This window comes from Orbicella faveolata, unplaced genomic scaffold (genome assembly GCF_042242905.1).
Source record: "Orbicella faveolata isolate gen_17 unplaced genomic scaffold, um_ofav_v1 contig_25, whole genome shotgun sequence".
Classification (NCBI taxonomy): Eukaryota; Metazoa; Cnidaria; class Anthozoa; order Scleractinia; family Merulinidae; genus Orbicella; species Orbicella faveolata.
The window spans coordinates 14,657,501-14,675,484 of NW_028301553.1; the positions used below are offsets into that span (position 1 = coordinate 14,657,501).

General features: G+C 36.9%; 2 protein-coding genes across 4 annotated transcripts in view; one reads left to right on the forward strand and one right to left on the reverse strand.

Moving 5' to 3' along the window:
• LOC110042036 (kidney mitochondrial carrier protein 1-like) overlaps nucleotides 1-15,672 on the forward strand; it is a 38,538-nt gene extending 22,866 nt beyond the window's left edge. Inside the window, exons 1-10 of one of the 3 annotated variants that reach the window (XM_020747352.2) lie at nucleotides 6,837-7,036; nucleotides 8,388-8,535; nucleotides 9,304-9,398; nucleotides 10,144-10,229; nucleotides 10,837-10,944; nucleotides 11,917-12,041; nucleotides 12,546-12,606; nucleotides 12,700-12,786; nucleotides 13,275-13,355; nucleotides 14,200-15,672. In XM_020747352.2, the coding sequence (XP_020603011.1) occupies nucleotides 6,982-7,036; nucleotides 8,388-8,535; nucleotides 9,304-9,398; nucleotides 10,144-10,229; nucleotides 10,837-10,944; nucleotides 11,917-12,041; nucleotides 12,546-12,606; nucleotides 12,700-12,786; nucleotides 13,275-13,355; nucleotides 14,200-14,253 (900 nt within the window). In that variant the 5' untranslated portion in view covers nucleotides 6,837-6,981 and the 3' untranslated portion in view covers nucleotides 14,254-15,672. Of the gene's footprint in view, nucleotides 1-6,836; nucleotides 7,037-8,387; nucleotides 8,536-9,303; nucleotides 9,399-10,143; nucleotides 10,230-10,836; nucleotides 10,945-11,916; nucleotides 12,042-12,545; nucleotides 12,607-12,699; nucleotides 12,787-13,274; nucleotides 14,140-14,199 lie in introns of those variants that run through there. The other 2 variants (XM_020747353.2, XM_089294744.1) reach the window with 2 other exon arrangements.
• Nucleotides 9-6,712, reverse strand: LOC110042035 (G2/mitotic-specific cyclin-B3-like). The gene is made up of 8 exons (XM_020747351.2): nucleotides 6,509-6,712; nucleotides 6,259-6,393; nucleotides 5,857-6,128; nucleotides 3,999-4,068; nucleotides 3,753-3,863; nucleotides 2,989-3,219; nucleotides 1,732-1,887; nucleotides 9-1,319 (listed from the first exon to the last, which is right to left on the reverse strand). Exons 1-8 carry the CDS (start codon nucleotides 6,560-6,562, stop codon nucleotides 981-983), a joined length of 1,368 nt encoding a protein of 455 aa, XP_020603010.1. The 5' UTR covers nucleotides 6,563-6,712; the 3' UTR covers nucleotides 9-980.
• Nucleotides 15,673-17,984: the final 2,312 nt, after the last annotated feature.

Consider the following 17,984-nt stretch of genomic DNA (forward strand, 5'->3'; position numbering starts at 1 on the left):
GTTAGAAATACTATAGAAACAAATATTTACTGTGTCATTATTATACAACAATATTGTAATAGGTCTAAAGCATTTGAGTAAGAAAATTGGTGGTCTGAGAATATATTTTACAAACTGCATGCAATGTACTCCGATGGAATGCCATCTTTCAGTGCCTTGCATTTTGTGACTGAATCAAAATTTGAAGTGAAATCTAAGGTATGTTAAACTTGTCAAACTTTATGCCTTTTCGTTGATCAGTTATTTATCATTATCTCAATATTTTGTAACATGAAATCAAACTCAGGAATGTCTCTTAAAGCTAAAAATTACATCGAGCGCTTTCCTTGCTTCCCTTGCTCAACGGTTTTTAAAGTCATCTGTGCGAGTACTCTATTTTCGTCTGAAGTGTTATCCTGTTTGTATGAAGTCAAAGGTCAGTTGCAAGAATAACAAGCAAGAACGTAGACTGTTAGGACTCAGATGGAATAAAGTCAAGAAAACGTGGTCGAATGCCTGTCATCGGTGACCTTGGAGTGCGTCTTAACCATTTTGCGATGAATGCAAAGTGAAGGTCTCTGCAATAAACTTTAAAATTGTTGCTTAAAAAGTTCTGCCTTTTCGTTGATCAGTTATTTATCATTATCTCAATATTTTGTAATATGAAATCAAACTGGTCATTGCTGTGGACTCGCCAGTGACATACAGATATGTTTTTCCCCTTTAAAAAATAGGATGGAAGTGTCTCTTAAAGCTTAAGGATAACATCATTGTAAAAAATGGTAAATAGCAAAGGGAAAATTTCTCCTTTGTTAAAAACATAGTTATTTAATAATCCAGTTGAGGTCACTTACAGTTATTCTATGCATGTAAAATGATAATTTTTTTTATGTAAAACGAACTAATATTTAAATCTATGGCACTTTCAACTTTTTTTTCTCAACTTTACCTAGAAATAGAACAAGGATACTAATAAGAACTTCTATTTACAAAATAAAAATCTATATTTCAATGGTTAATGTGTCCAGCGCTGGAATCTTGGCCACTTCATGAAACACTTTATGTGAATACTTGTTTTTCACAGTCATCAAGTTCTTATTTGCTGGTGCACTGTTCATTGAATTGAGCTGCAGCACACAATCTCGTAGTTCATTGTCAGTGTAGCCCGTGTAATGTATCAGAGTGGGTGTCCATTCACCACAACTGTTCATCAACATTGCAAGGCGTAGACACGAAGCTGCCATGAATGATGCCCTGTTTGCGACAAAGCGACTTTCAAGAAGGGAGGATTCCAGAAGGAAGCGAGCCAGAGTGAGTGTTTCTATGTTTGCAAATGCAGCCTGGAAAAAAATGTTAATAAAACAATTGACTTCATGATGGAGTCATAGTGATACATAATAATTAACAAAAATTACTAATTATTATAATTATTGTTATATTATGATTATTATTATTTGTGATAATGGAAGATTCCCCGAAACATTTTAAAATAAACAGCAGCGATATTAAAACATGACATTTCCGTGACAGCATGTCACCATTATCAAATGTCATCAAACTTATAATTATTTGCGTTATTTGCAACTATCAACTGATTGTTTGTCGACAGAAACACTGACTCTATAGCTTAAATAATTATGTTCATAAGGCATAGTACGAGAGTGTTCCCTTGCTCTTCTTTCAAACAGAGATTTAAAATAATCATAACTTGTTACAAGCTGCACCATAGAGAAGAAGACAACACTGGCTCACCTTGGCATATCTTCTAAGGAATCTGTATGGAATAGGTATGTTTATGTCAAATCCCAAGCTGCGAATGATTCTGCTCTCCATTGCAATAAACTGCTGTTGTTGGTAGGCATCATCGCAAATGTAGATGAAGTCATCCAGGCAGGGTGGGTGGCGCTCCTAATATTACATAAAAGTGCTAATTAGCAGAGGCATTGTATGCTGTGATGATTGATGCAGATCCTTAGGTATCACTACAATCAGTTGACAGTTTCTTGATTACAGTCCTACTGACATCAATTACGTATTCTATGATATTGGAACAAAGTTTATAAATTTCAATGATGATATGCAGAGAGAATCTTTTTAGGTTTACTTATTTATTTTACTCTTTTGTTCTTCCAATTTATTTCATCACTGATTGTAATGCATTTTACTTATTATTTTGATGTTAATATGATAAGAACAATTAGGATTATGATTTTCATTTTAATTTTTTATTTGTGAATAGTTTCATAAATAATTTTGTTAAGTGCATGTGAACATATCCACATGTTAATATACGCCATAAAAGTGCTGTTATCATCACTAATATCAGCATTATGGAGTCTCAGTCAAATGTCTCTCTTATCAGAGATCTCTTCCAGCTACTACTTGACTTACAAATTTACTTGAGTATAAAACAGTTTTGCCTCATCTGGGCCACTCCAAAATAATTTTACCAATCCTCGGACCTTGTATTAAATACTACATACTATAGGTGGTGTGTACACAAATGAAATTTTGGCTTGGCACTAAAAGCTTTCTGTAGTGTAATTTTTTAAGCATGTTGTGATTCAGTAATTTTACTTTCAACTTATTAGGTAAACTACCTTGTTTCATTCTGTTCAGTCTTTCCCAATTGAACCATATTTTGCCATAATTTTGTGCTCCCTTTTAGTCACCTATGTTAAAGGAGCTCAGTCACAGTATTTTGAGTTATTTTGGCCACATACAAAATTACCTTTAAATGGTGGGAAACCTGAAAATAACAGTTTATAATAAGATAAAAAACACCAAAGAGATAATGATAAACCATATAAAAGGAACAAGGATGGCTAAGGATGGAGAAGATTTACAGGGATTACAAACGATGATTTTGAAAAATTGAGGCTAAACTTTTCAATATGCGCAAACCGTGACTGAGCTCCTTTAACAGTATACCTATGCTCTCTTGATGAGCAGTTCATATTCCAAGTTAAAAACACACTTTTTAAATGCAAAAATAAAAACTATTTTTACCTCAATTTTAGAGGAGATAATAAGAGTTGTAGCACCAACAAGCTGCAGTTCATCACGTTTAATTGTGTTCCTCTCAAGGAAATGATCAAGAAGTTTCACCCCAAGATATAGAGTCTCATGGTACAGTTCAAAACACTCCTGAACTTCCACCAGCCAGTCCACCAATATGGCTCGCATTTGAGGAGTGATGTCTTGTTGTGTTTCCATGTAATTTGTTAGCGGGAATAGTGTCTGTCATTAAATGTAGCAAAAATGACATGTAAGTTGATTAGCATCAACATTCTCCTAACTTTTTTGTGATAAGATAATTTCTGGGGTGTTTTTCATTGATTTAATTTGTTCCTCAGTTTCTGGACCCATTAAAGTCCAATTAAAAAAAGTATGTCCACCTCCAAAAACACAAGATCTATAATAGTGAGTGATATTACTAAAGATTACATATCCAGCATAGCAGATGTTTCCTTATCATTTTCCAGGCAGGGAGATCAAGCAAGCAATGGAGAAAACAGTTAGCGTGCCTGGGTTGAGCAAAAAAACATTATGGGGAGAAGTGGGGAGGGGGTGAGCAAAAATAAAGGACAAGGGGTGGGGATTAATTGCAGCTGTTTCTTTTTTTGCCTCGCCCTATACCCCTTCTCCTCATTTTTCTACATTCGCTTGCAGTTTTCACTCCCTTCGCATCGTTTTTGAAATGAACACCTGCTACGCAGCCTAGAGGTCACAACAAAAAAGGAACAAGATGTAAGTAAGGTTAGAGTACTAACCTCTCTTCTCTTCATGTTCACAAAGATCTCATTTGCATATTCAGAGACTGTAACTGGATCTGATGTGTCAGCATCAATGTCAATCACTTCATCTTCTGTTGACTTTTCCGCCTACAAAATAATTCAGACTCATGTTTTCAGATGGCTAAAATGTAAAGAAAAAAAAGGTATCCTTTTTTTTATATTCATAGCATGATCTCATGTAGATTCCATCAGGCAAATAATAACACCAATACCAACTCATACCTGTACAACTTCCTCCTTCTGTTGTTGCTTGGAATCATCAGTGTTACTATTATCAGCATCTGAATTACAACTGAAAAGCAGCCATATCAGTAGATTTCATCACGTTGACATCCAAATTGGGGTAATCACTGAACGCACATTGGTATGCTTTCAAGACTTATAAAAACAAAGATATATTGGTGGACGGGAGATTTTTTAAGATTTCACAAGTTCTGTGATAAACATTCCTGTGAATCCAATTTTTTACGGTATTAAATGCTTTCAAGACTAAATATTTTGACTTAGAATGCATTCTATGATGCACATTACCTAGACAGATCTCCTAAGCTTGATATGGCAGTACGGTCGACTCCCAATAACTCAAACCCTTGTTAAGTTGAACCTCACACTAACTCAAACCAAAATTGATTTGCCCTGGATTTCCATCAGGGCTTTCATTAAGTTTTTAGTCACTTGTAACCTTATTCTCCACACCCATAGCAAATTTGTTACTTTGTCGGTGAATCATATCAACAACAGGCAATTTCACCCATAGCATCAAGGGAAAATCAAGCATATATGTACTCAACCATAACAGGTGCTATGGGTTACAGCCCTTAATGACAGCCCTGTCTGTCATACATTTACTGTAGTTTTACCCTCAGCAACTCAAACCCTCAAGAACTCGAACCTCCCACCAACTCGAAGCAGTTTTTGTTTCCCTTCAGGTCATTTTCTATAATATAATTTTACCCTTGACAACTCTAACCATGTCTGTCAATAAGTGACAAGTCAAAACAAACAATGTGCTCTAGTCCAAAACATTAATTTTATTTTGAAGCAGCCAGTTGATTGAACTTTTTCTTTTCTTTTAAGAACTAAGAAATGTATTGTTCCATTTTCACTTGGCCTCCCTATACTGTATAATTAAATTTGATTAAAATGAACACTGCATGAACAGAAAAAGGAAATCGCATAAACTTTGAAAATGTAGATTGCATGAGCTTTGTGCCAGTAGCCCAACATTGTTCTCTTTAAAAAACCTGTACAGTTCACAGTTCCTGGACTTTTGCTGCTTTCCTTTGTTATATTTTTCACATTATGTTATGTTCCGATTTATACAGTTATTTAGAGACGTATTGTTTTATTTTCACTCAACTTCTCCATTCTGTAATTAAGTTTGATTAAAATGTACAATATAATGCATGAATAGAAAAACAATACTGTTTTTTCAACTCCCGATAACTTGAACCTTTTTCAATTTCCCTTGAAGGTTTGAGTTATCGGGAGTTGACTGTAATTACCCTTAATGGAGGAAGATACCTAGCTTTCAAAGTAATTCTCATAGGTCTTTTTTCATTTCCAACAAATACCCCAAAAAGTATAATAAATGTCAATGTTTGTTTAAAGTATTTAAACAAGCTAGTTAGTATTTACAATGTAACTTAATATAAGTCTCTTAAACACCACCATCCACATATCTATTCAATAACTTTAATACTGGGTAAAATTTAAAATCCCCAAAACTGTCACCATGAGTTTAAAACCCCTAGACCCTCCCCCCCCCCCCCCCACCCCCGTCATACACGTAAAGGTGTGTCCGTCTGGCTGCCCAACATCTAAATCGACATTTCGTCAAAGCAAATTGACAAAAAAAAAAAAAAAAATAATAATAATAATTAATATTTATTTAACGCCTATTCATGCCTGCTCTAGGTAAAAAAAGATACTTTTTAACATCAGTACACTTCAAGTGATCTTCCTGCCTTTTACCAAGCGAACTGTACTCAATCTTGAGCGTCAACTTGGTTTCTAGTACCCTACTAGCAGAGGATAACGATTAAAAATCGAGGTCGTGAAATATAAACCTTGAACCAACCTTGATAGTATTTGTAACGAGTCTTGAGATGATGTCGACTCTTCCATTGAATCTTGCGAACTTAAAATTGCACCAGATGGAGACACGGCTTTTGTTTGCTGTTCGTGATCACAAACTGACGGCTGTGTAGTATCTTTACTTTTTCTCTGCTTGGGTTTTGCCTTTACAGCAGTCTTTGCTTTGCTTTGCTGTTGTGTCTGCTTTCGAACAACGCCGCTTTTCGCCTGCTTCTTCTTCACTCCTTTTTCTCCTCCTAGCTGGTTAAAAGTGGCCTTAAAGCCAAAGAAAAGAAGGGGATTAGGTGGACAGAGTCGAAGGAAAGCGATTGGAAGGTTTCCGTTCTGTTTTCAGTCAAGAAATCACATATTTCACCCCAAAATAAGACTAACTTCGGTCACTTACGTTTGTGATGTCTCCGAATGCAGCCCTCTTCCGTGAGGGGACATTGTCAGGAGAGCCTTCGGCCGAACGCTTTCCTTGCTCAACGGTTTTAAAAGTTATCTGTGCGGGAACTCCATTTTCGTCCGAAGCGTTGTCCTGTTTGTAAGAAACCAAAAGAGTTACAAGACTAACAAGCGAATACGTAAACTGTTAGCACTCAGATGGAATAAAGAAGTGAAGAAAACGTGGTCGAATGCCTGTAGTCTCTGACCTTGGATTTGTTATAAAATACCGAAGTTAAAGGTCTGGAGCGCGTCTTAACCATTTTGTGATGAATGAAACGTGGAGTTCTTTGCAGTAAACCTTAAAATTGTTGCTTAAAAAGTTCTGTTTTTCGATCAAGAATTCTCCTGTCGGCTTTTCAGTGACTTGGCTCTTGTTTGTGAGTGAAAACGATTTGGATTTTGCGGGTTTAAACCACGCGATGTGTGATTGGTTAAACATTTGTGAACAGCCAATCAGAATACCGTAAAGATACGTTTCCATGAAAACGGAATGTCGGCGATTTCAGCCTCGCTACTAAGTCGACGAATCCGCTGACCAGAAGTTTGCAGTTTCAAAGACAATACAACTGACACGTCCGTCAACACGAGCCGAGAAATGCCCGAAGAAATCATTCCAGTTAATTACCGGTAATGAAGAATTGAAGTTTTAAGTCTCACCCCCCTGGAAGCATCATTTCTTATGGATTACAGACCATTTATCTACGGAGGTTTGGCCTCAATGACAGCTGAGTTCGGTGAGATCATATGCCTTATACCTCTAACTGTAACAAAAACAAGGGAAGGCCTGGGATTCGATTTAGCTCCCGGGGCGTTTTTGGTAGCTCAAGGGAGAGGAGCTGTTATTTCCTTTGGAACATCTGACTGTGGCACAGTAATTCAGTGAAAAACAACAGATACTTAGATTAACCCAAGAACTGTAATAATGCGTTCAATATTACAATATTATTGACCAAGCGTGAGGTCAAGATGGCTGGATATCGGGCAAGTGCTTTTTCAATAACAACAATAATAATAACGCGTGTTTATTGACCGAGACGGAGTCGAGTTTTATAAAAACGGAAAAAAGAACGAGGCCAATATCCAGCTATGATCATGACCAAACAAGATTGGTCAATAAAGGATTTATTATATGGAAAAAAAAACGCTTTGTATTCTTGCGGGACACAGTGGGTAATCCCAGCCGAGTGGGCAAAATATATGGGTTATTGACCAAGCGTGAGGTTAAGATGGCAGGATATTGGCCAAGTACTTATTTTGCGTGGTCATGGACCAAGACAGATTCAACATCCATAAACACGCCAAAAAAGGACAAGGCCAGTATGCAGCCATCTTGACCGAACAAGCTTGGTCAATAAAGGATTGGTATATGGAAAAAAGAACACTCTTTTTTGTGGAACACAGTGGGTAATCTCAAGCAGGCAAGAAAGTGCCATCTTGCCTGCTTGGGTAGCCAGATTCGGTTCATCTTGCTTGCTCACGGAGCTAGCCTTATAAGAAATGGTCATCTTGTCCTCTTGGGTAGCCAATCACAGTGCAAGATTTGGTTCATCTTGCCTGCTCATGGAGCTAGACACATAATAAAGGGCCATCTTGCCCTCTTGGGTAGACAATCACAGTGCAAGATTTGGTTCATTTTGCCAACTCACAGAGCTACATGTAACCATATAATAAAACAGAATACCATGAAGATAGTAGGATCATTGCAGTTATAAGGTATTGGCACCTACTGTTGGACAAAACCTGTTTTCTCCACAGTTCAAACTTATGGTCTTTAATATATTTTATAATGTTTTATAATATATTTCTAATGTTTTATAATATATTTATCTTGTACTGGTATACCGGCGTTGCAGAGGTCATAGGTTGGAATCCTTTAGTTGCATAACAAATCTCTTATTAACCAGGCTTGTTCAGGACTGTGTTGGGACAATATTGGCCCTCGGTCTTTTTTGTAGACTTGCTCACTGTGCTCAGTCCGTACAAAAAAGACAGAGGCTGAAATTCTCCCAGTACAGTCCCAAGCTAGCTTAGTTAATAAGATATATTTATTTTGAGTATGAACTGAAAATTATGGTTACTTAACAGGAACCTTTCCTATTGACACCACAAAAACACGGCTACAGCTTCAGGGTCAAGTCATTGATGTCAAACAGAAAGAGATTAGATACCGTGGAATGCTTCATGCCTTTGTGAGAATTGCTCGAGAAGATGGCATCAAGGCTTTGTTTAATGGGTAAGTTTTTTACTTGATTGCCACACATTGACAAAATTATAATAATAGTAATAATAATAATAATAATGGCATTTTGGGCAGTATATCCACAGAGTGGCTCTTCGCCTGCCCAATGCTAACTAAATTTACAATTGTAAAAAGGTTAAAGGTTATTCATTTCATTGAAGATAAGAGTGGTTAAATCATATGTCTTAAGTTATCAATAGCGGTACATTTTTCTGAATAATTTTCAAGTTCCCAATTCAGCTTTTAAAAGATACACATTGTACAATTACAGGTACATTACCAGATAATTCTAAGTAATAATTATTGCTAAAATTATATTTAACTTTTAACTCTTCAAGTTTTAATCCCTGGCCAGCAGGTATCATAATCTGATTTCTCATTACAATACCAATACATTATTAAGCAAACAGGTAATGAGAATAAAGAAAATCATCAGTTAAGTGATAATGCTTTGACCTACCACCAAATTCTCAGAACTGAAATTAAAAGAACTGTGTGGCTGTCAGTAAGAAGAATTAATGTTTTGAACTGTACTTGGGACTGAAAGGGTTAAAGTCGTTTCCAGTGCTATATTGTGTGATGATGATGATGATGATGATGATGATGATGATGACAATGATGACCTAGCAAAGATCCATCAATCTTCTCTTGTCTCAGATTGTAAATAGTAATGCTGAGAGATTTACATCCACAGCAAATTGGTTAACACACCATAGTTCACATTGCTAAAAGTAAAGCTGTCTTTTCTTGTGTTGCTTCTAGCGTGGCCCCAGCACTCTTGCGTCAAGCAACCTACGGATCTCTGAAACTAGGCTTCTATCATGCTCTTAAGAGGAGACTAGTCAAAAACCCCAAAGGTATGTTTTAAATGCTCAAAGGTTTGAAGTTTAAGAGTTGATTAAGCTACTACCAATACTTGGAGCCGAAGTAGAGTTTCTGTCCATTCTCGGTAATGATATTCATGAAACCTTATGTTATTAACTTAAAGGTGAATTCCACTGTACATTCGAGCAGTAATGGCAAAATTCAGTTACCAAGAAAACCTCATAGCATGGTGTTATGTTTTAAAATGCTTCAGAATGTAATCCCAGGGTCACTTAGAGAAATGATTTTAAGTGAGAGGTTTCAAATAGTATTCAAAAAGTTACTGTGTTATGAGTTGATAAAAAGAGTTTTGCACTTATTTCTCAGACTTTGAGTGCAATCCATGTTAATATAAGTCAATCATCATCAGTTGAAATTAATTTCTCCGCAGTCAAGGGAGGTGTGCTCTCCTTTGACTTGTATTCTCAGGGAACGAGGCCTCTTTGATTCCAATAGTTATCACCATTTTCAACTTGTCTGGTAGATTGCACCCCTATTTCCAACTGGGGGAAAAGGAAGACTTGTAAGTCTGCATTTTGAGAGTTACATAACCTGCAGTGGAGTCAATTCCCATCAGGAGGTAACAGAAATGCTGTCAGTTGCTATAGCAACCAGAGTTATTGCCAGCAGATAGGCCAGTTGGCTTGAGTACAGGTTTGTAAATTAATATTGTGACTGTGGATTGGGTTTTTAAACATGATAAAAATAATGTCTATCTATTTTTTTTTCCTTTTACAGATGAGACTCTGTATTACAATGTAATTGCCGGTGTTATTGCTGGGGCTGTCTCATCCGCTATTTGCAACCCGACTGATGTTTTGAAGGTAATTTTTAGAGAGAGGCGAATTATGACAAAAGCTAGTCTTGCATTTTCTTCTTTTACTTGACATTATACTGTGGCATTGGGTTAGTGTTAGAGAGAGGAGAGGTTTTTTTTTCTAGCAGAAGGGAGGTTTTTGTGCAGTTAGCCATGTCTTGCAGGACCCTCTGAGCACTTGATTTAACTCATTCTTTACTACTGTAGTTGTTGTTGTTAGTACAGTTTACACTGTACCTTTTGAAGTTACAGGAAATAATGAATAAATGATTAGTAAATTAACTATAGTTGAATTCAGTATGGAGATTATCAGGAATAAAATTGCAAAATTTTGCCTTGGGGCTTACCTTCTCTGGCTTCAATTTTGCAATTATTGCAAAAGCTTATTATTTTCAATCAACTGTGTCATTATATTTCAAACTTTAAATTTTATATGTGTTTTTACCACTGGTAATCCGTATTCTACTTCTGCTGGAAATGAATTGGCCTAGCCTTTCATATCTGTAAGTCAATTCTGGGAAGGTCAGGGAGAAACTAATAGTTGCTACTATTAAGGACACTAGCATAAATTTAAACCATTCTATTCTATATCTGTTTTGTTTCGTTTGGTGCAGATTCGAATGCAGGCAGAATATCGTTCGGGTACCAGTGTAGTGAGAAAGGGAATGATTCATTCCTTTATGTCCATATTCAAAGAGGAAGGAGCAAGAGGACTCTATCGGGTAATTTGTAAGAATTTAATTATTGTTTGCATGATGGCATTATGAAGTATGGGTTGTTGACCAAGCATGAGGTCAACATGGTTGGATATTGGCAAATTTTGGTCCATAAACACGCAAAAAAAAGAACAAGGCCAATATCCAGCCATCTTGACTAAACAAGCTTGGTCAATAAAAGGATTTATTATATGGAAAAAAAAAACATTTTTTTCTTGCAGGACATATTAGGTAATCCCAAGCAGGCAAGGTGGTATCATATTGCCTGCTCAGCCAATCACAGTGCAGGATTTGGTTCATCTTACCTGCGCATGGAGCTAGCCATATAATAAGTAATAAATATATATTTGTCAAGAGATGAACCCCAAGAAGTCAATAAGAGGAAAATGTCAGTAGTAACCCTTAATTATATGTAGACCTCTAATTAAATGAAGTGTTTGCTGTCAATAGATTATGAACACAGTTCAGTTATAAGTAAGTTTTCTGGCCCTATACCCACATAGGGTTATGGTCAAAATCAATCAGTTATAAGTTTAAGCTTTACTGGCAGGAGTAAATTGCTACACATGTCAGGTTGGGTTCGCATTTCTTTGAACTTATTTTTAAAATAATAATAATTAATAATAATAATTATAATAATAATAATGATTATAATATTTGTAATACTTTATTGATATAGCGCTAGTTCTATCGCTATCCAATAGCACTTTACAATGATTTTAAAAGATGGGTAAAATAAAATAGCTAATGAAATAACTAAGCTGTAAAAGACAAAATAAAAACTAAGTATACAGTAATAAAATAAAGATTGAAGTTCCCTTCTACATGTAGATATTACCAGTAGTTTAATTTTGTCTTTCATATATTGACAGCATGTTTGAGTTACTACTAATAAAAATGTTTCAAATGAGTGAATGGCTCACTGGTAGTCATGTTCCTTATAGAACAAGGAAAGAGGTTTTACTGTTATTCTTTTAGGGAGTTGGCCCCACAGCACAGAGAGCTGCAGTTATTGCAGGAGTAGAGCTTCCAGTTTATGACTGGTGTAAAAAAAAGATTTTGGATTACAAAATCATGGGTGACAACCCATATACACATTTCTGGTAAGTCTTGTTCAATGTCATTATTGAATTCAGAGATTATTGTTAAGTAGTGTAGTATCCAGCACATCCAATTTCAAGCCCTGTCATTTGTTGTTTGTGTTCAGGGCTGTCATTAAGTTTTGAGTCACCTGTAGCCTTGTTCCCCACACCCATAGCAAACCTGTTACTTTGTGGGTGAATTTTATCAACCACAGACAATTTCACCCATAGTATCAAGGGAAAATCAAGCATACTCAGCCATAAGGAGAGCAAAATCATTCTTACAGCCAGTCAATGTGCCCAGTGCCCAGCACTTAATGAAACCCTTGGGTTCAATCATTGTGTCGAGTGACTTTGCAGTGTCTCAAGTCAGGCCAGTTGGCTCTGATGATAAGCCTTGATGTGCCATGTATTATACTGATGGTTACTTGCTATTCACCTGTCTGACTCCTCAAAGATATAATAGCTAATAAAAATATTTATTAGTGTATTTATAACAGTACAAAATAACTGTGATTTTTCCAGTGCTAGTGGTGTAGCAGGTTTTGCAGGAGCTGTTGCATCAAATCCCATTGATGTGGTCAAGGTTAGTCAAATTGATTTTTTTTTTTTTTTTTAAATTTATGATTTGGCACTGAAAGCCAGTTAGTGTTAGTTGCATGTAATGTTATTCTTGCAGACAAGAATGATGAATCAAAGAAACTTGAAATTAAAACCTGGTGATGGGACAGTGATCTACAGAAGTGCCGCACACTGTTTGGTTACAGTAAGTCACTTTTGTTTAATATAATAGTAATATGTATTGATTTACTATTGTTGTGAAGGCAAAATTTCTTTGATTATTATGTAGCAGGATGCATCCCAACAATTTTATAATTAAAATTATTATTATTATTATTATTATTATTATTATTATTATTATTATTATTATTATTATTATCACTGATAGTCTTTTCTGTACAACCGTGAACACCAGAGAAAATTTCTGGAATGTTTATTGTTTTGCAACCAATCAGATGCAAAATGAAAGTGCTCAACTTTCTTTTGCTCTACAGGAATGTTTTTTTAAAATTGTCCAACCACCCCCTCCCCCTTCAAAAAAAAAAGAATATTGATATTAATAATGATCCATCCTTAAGTACCAAGATGTATGAGCCATTTGGGTTGCAAGGTTTCATTTTTCTTCTTCTAGTTCCCTCTATAACCTGATATGAATTGTTATTGTTATGTGCTTGCCATTTTCTTTTGTTATAGACTTTCAAGTCTGAGGGGTTTTTTGCACTTTATAGAGGATTTGTACCGCAGTTTTTGCGATTATTCCCATGGAATGTTATTGTATCCTTGAGTGAATTTCTAAGCTTTAGACATTTCTATGTTTGTCTTAAACGAATTCATTTTCTATTTTTTGAACATACCAACAAAACCACGTTCCATCTTATACAAAATACAGTGCAACAAAATATTCTGCTCATTTGCTGCATTTAATGCCTGAGAAAAAGCTGCCACTTTGCTTCTTTCCATTGACATATATTGGGTGCTTGTGAATTGTCATCAGGCAATTCTGACAAAATGCTGTTTGGGGGTAAGGGGGTGGGGAACGTAATGGCCTAACTATGACCACATAATACAGAAAATACATACAGCTGTACCTCTTACTAATGGAGTCAAAGGTCCGTACTGTAAGTTACGGACCAAGTTTTTTTCCTTTGATTTATGGCCCAAGCGCAAAATAAATCGAAGGGGAAAACTGAGGATCCGTAACTTACAGTACAGACTGAAAAAACAAGGTTAGTACGGTATTTATTGTATCTCTACTGTGTGTCTGACGGGTTTGGGAATGATTTCTATTCATGCAGAACGGCTGCAAATTTTTGACGCACCTCAAAAGCAAAACAAGTCAATTTGAAATGGTTGTTAAGTGACTCTAAAGTCGTTAGCATGTTTTAGTACAAAATTTCAGAAGTAAAAGAAAGTTTTAAACTTTTACGTGCTAAAAAAAGTTAAGAACACTTGGCGATAAATCACGAAACATTTTGGCAACAAAAACGGCTCTAAACTTTAGCGGGCCATACAGTAGAATACAGCCCGCTAGATTGACCAATCACAGCACGCATACTAACTGAGAGATATAATACAAATTGTTATTAATGGTTATTACAATTCTTTAACTCCTCTGTAGTTCTTTATGTCATTTGAACAGTACAAGAAGTTTGGAGACAAAACTTTGTTGTAGGAAGTAGATATTTCAGCTGTTAGATCTTTGCATATTAGGATTATATTGAATTTCAAAATTTTATAAATATAATCATATTCTGATATCACCAAATTAATTTATTAATTTTCCAATGGTGCTTTTTTATTATCGTGCTAATGAATAGGCTCAATTGCCAGCCGCTATTCGGGAAAGGAGCCCGCGCTCCTCCCCCAAAAACGTAGACCTGACTCGAGAAAGTGGTGGAAATCGAGCCTGGCTAATGAATTGGAAAGTTGAATCATGTCTATTGGTTATCGTACAGTACCCATCTCCACTGATCAGGAGTACAAATGAGTACCAGCATTGTGCTGATCCAGAAAATATCCATACCCACACCAAGGATGGTCATTGGAATTTCTGAGGGGGTGTGGGGTGGGGGGTAGGGGGGGGAGTTAAACTGGAAATTCCCATGAGAGGGTTTAAAACTAAATAGCCATTTTTGGTGGAGGGATGGATGTTTTCTGGAACAACACATTCTGTTAAGCTGATGATCATGAAATGCTAGGGGTGAAAAAACATTCCTTCTTGGGAGAGTAGCAAAACTCCTTGTAGCATTATAATTATGTCTAATGACACCATAGTTTAACAGATGAGTGACCAGTCTCATAGAACACCTATGTGAACAGAAGAGAATTTCACTTGTGCACAACCAGTAAACACATCATTTACACCAAAAGATTTTATTGCAAAACAATCACAAAATAAGCAATGTTAATTAACTTAGGACTGTTCTTTCAATTATGTATAGGTATGGTTTATTGACAGACGGAAATGGGAAGATGATTTGTTGAAAAATTCATTAATAGAAAAACAAATGTATATTTAACAGTAACTGTAATATAATCAATTTTTCTGTCAAATATGACTCTTGCCTAGATCTTTGCATCTGTCAGGACATAGGATTTAGTGTAAATTGAAAGGAATTTCCTCTTTGCGCCACCATAAACTAATCAAACTGTGGCGAAAGAAAAGAATACAAATGTTTAGAGTTAAAAACCAATTGTAACCTATTTTTTGCCTATAGTATTCAAGATGACATATATTAAAACTTGTTATTTTTTTCTCATAAAATGATTGCTTATAAAATTCTGGCAGAAGAAATTTTTAAAAACGCTTTATATTTCTTGAAAAATAATTCCAAAGTAAAAAGCGATACGGTAGTTACAATTATTTATTGACAATTTTGTCAATGTTACTTGGGCTTTCAAATTTGGTTTTAAAGCAAGAGAGAATATTGTCCGCGTGACATTTTATTGGCACTGTAAGGAGAAAGAGGAACTGGATCACTAAGTAAAATGATTCAAGGCTTTCTCCAACGCCACTTGTACGTGCTCCTAAAGAATAATGGCTCTCGGATAGCATTTAATTGTTCATTAAAAGTAACGTAGCCTTCTTGCAGTTTGTGTTCATTCTTGATCCATCAGTAGAGTGATTACGAAATTATAATGAATTACACTATCAAAGTAGATAACGTTGTTTTGCCTTCCTGAATGTGGAAAACACAACGCGACACGAATTTTTAATACTTAAAAAACTGCGAAAAACGTAGCAAAATATATATTTTATGTTGAACTGACACCAGTCTTCTTTCCTACCCCTTTGCCCCCCCCTTTTTGGCAAGCTTCAACATGGCGTTGGTGTCCCCCCTCCCTTGTGTAATGTTGTTTAATGATTAACCCCCCTGGTTCTCTACACATAACTAGACCCCAGAAACGAAGGCGTCCCTGATTCTATCATTCAATAACGCAGTTCAGTCTTCTCCTTGATTTTCGTTGATATTAAGTTCATTTACTAATTGCCAGAAATTCTTTTCAAATCCCTCCACGACTTCCTTTGGTTTTGGAATAACCCATTCATCGCAGTACACACCCACACGAATTCCCCCACCATAGCTAAATATGGAAAGCCCCAAGCCAATATTTGCTCTTTGAGGGACCCAGAAAATTCCCTGAGCAATTTTCTGGCCACCAAGGTACAGCGTTTGTTGTGGTCCAGGCACGTTGCTGAGGACACAAGACATCTTCCTGCAAAAGAAATCTATGAGAGGCCGTGAAATAAATTCCGGTAACATCATTAGTATCTGCACTGTTGTTGCTGTCACCAGTGGTTCAGCAGATGTCTTGATAATGTCCATTCTTTGCTTGGTTGCTAGAAGTCGGTCCACGGCGTTTTTGGCTACAATCGGTAGACGAAGGAAGACCAGAGCAAACTTGTTCTTGAGCTTGACAGAATTTGTTGAAGCCCGAATGTCCACGGGCACAGAAGCCCACATGTCGTCCAATTTCGCACCATCACAGTTGTCTCGGCCTTTGAGGTAATCATGCAGAGCTCCGGCCAAACACGAAACCATGACATCATTAACCGTTGTGCCAGCCACGTTTTTCACTTTTTTAACCAACGACAGGTCAACATTCTTGGACCAAGCTACAACTTTCTTGCCGCAGAGTTCTTGCCCATGAATGCTGGAGCGGTCTGATTTCGAAAAGAACTTTGTGAGTACCATTAAGGGGCCCACCAGTATTGCTTTACACCACATGAACACTCGCTGCTTGGTCGAGAATTTCTTAGGTTCTGCTCCTTGTGGCGGTACATCGTAAAGATTTTTCACAAAAACCCTCGTTAAAGCGACTCCATCTGCAACGCTGTGATGAACGCGGAGTAACAGACCGAAACAATTTTCTTCGAGTATCGGCACCACAAGAAATTGCCAGGGTGAAACAGCTTCCGGTAACGGGGTGGAACAAATTTCGGAAATTGCCTCATCCAGATCTTCTAAGCGCTTTGGATGATCTCCTGTCCAGTTCAAAACCTGCTTTTCAACGCTAAAGTCCTCGTCCTCCTTCCAAACGTAATAGCCTAAATGCCTTTGTATAACTTGCGTCAGTCTTGGACAAATTCGTTCGCCCTTTTCATCTTTTCCGTATACAAGTCGTTCGCATATAATCTTGCGAAGCTTGTTTATGTCAGGTGGACCGTCTACAACCATCAGCGCATGGATGATATGGCGGTTTGTCGCCCGATCTTGCTGCCACACGGCGTCATCTTCGCGAAAAGGAATACATTTTCGTGTGAACGCGATGTAACGTTCGACCAGATATTTTCCTAACTTTAAAATGGCTAAAACCAACAACAAAAACGGGATTACAATGCAAAAGAGAAGACAGGTTAACAAGCACTCCAGCTGGTTGACGAGAGCAGAAATCGTGATAGCCATCACAAGTTTGACTCCCTTGAACCGCTTTCGAAGAGGTGGAATGAAGGCTGTAAATTCCGTTTGGATATCTTTCGACGTTTCCTCGAGATCCAAAGGTGCGTGCGAAACCGTCGGAAAATCTCCGCAAACTACGAGAGCTGCTGGGGTTGTCGCGGCCGACGTCGCATTTATGTAATCTGGATTCATACTGAATGCAATTTATCCAGGAGTCGTGTGATGGGCTCCTGATTTATCTTGAATTACGTCTGTCCAAGAAACGCTGGTTTACCTGGAGGGTTTTTATCTGCTCCAATCTCCCCGCAGGAAAACTTCGTTGATTGATGCAAAACGACTCCATTTATGCATGCCACCAGTAATTTCTGTATTGCGATTGGCCTACCTAAAGTGTCAAATCAATTGCTACCAGCAAAAATTACGAAATGCTTTGTTAACACCCGGAAAAATAATTTGGGTGTCAAGTCCAATTTCTAAAACCTGCTTGGGCTCAAAAATTGCG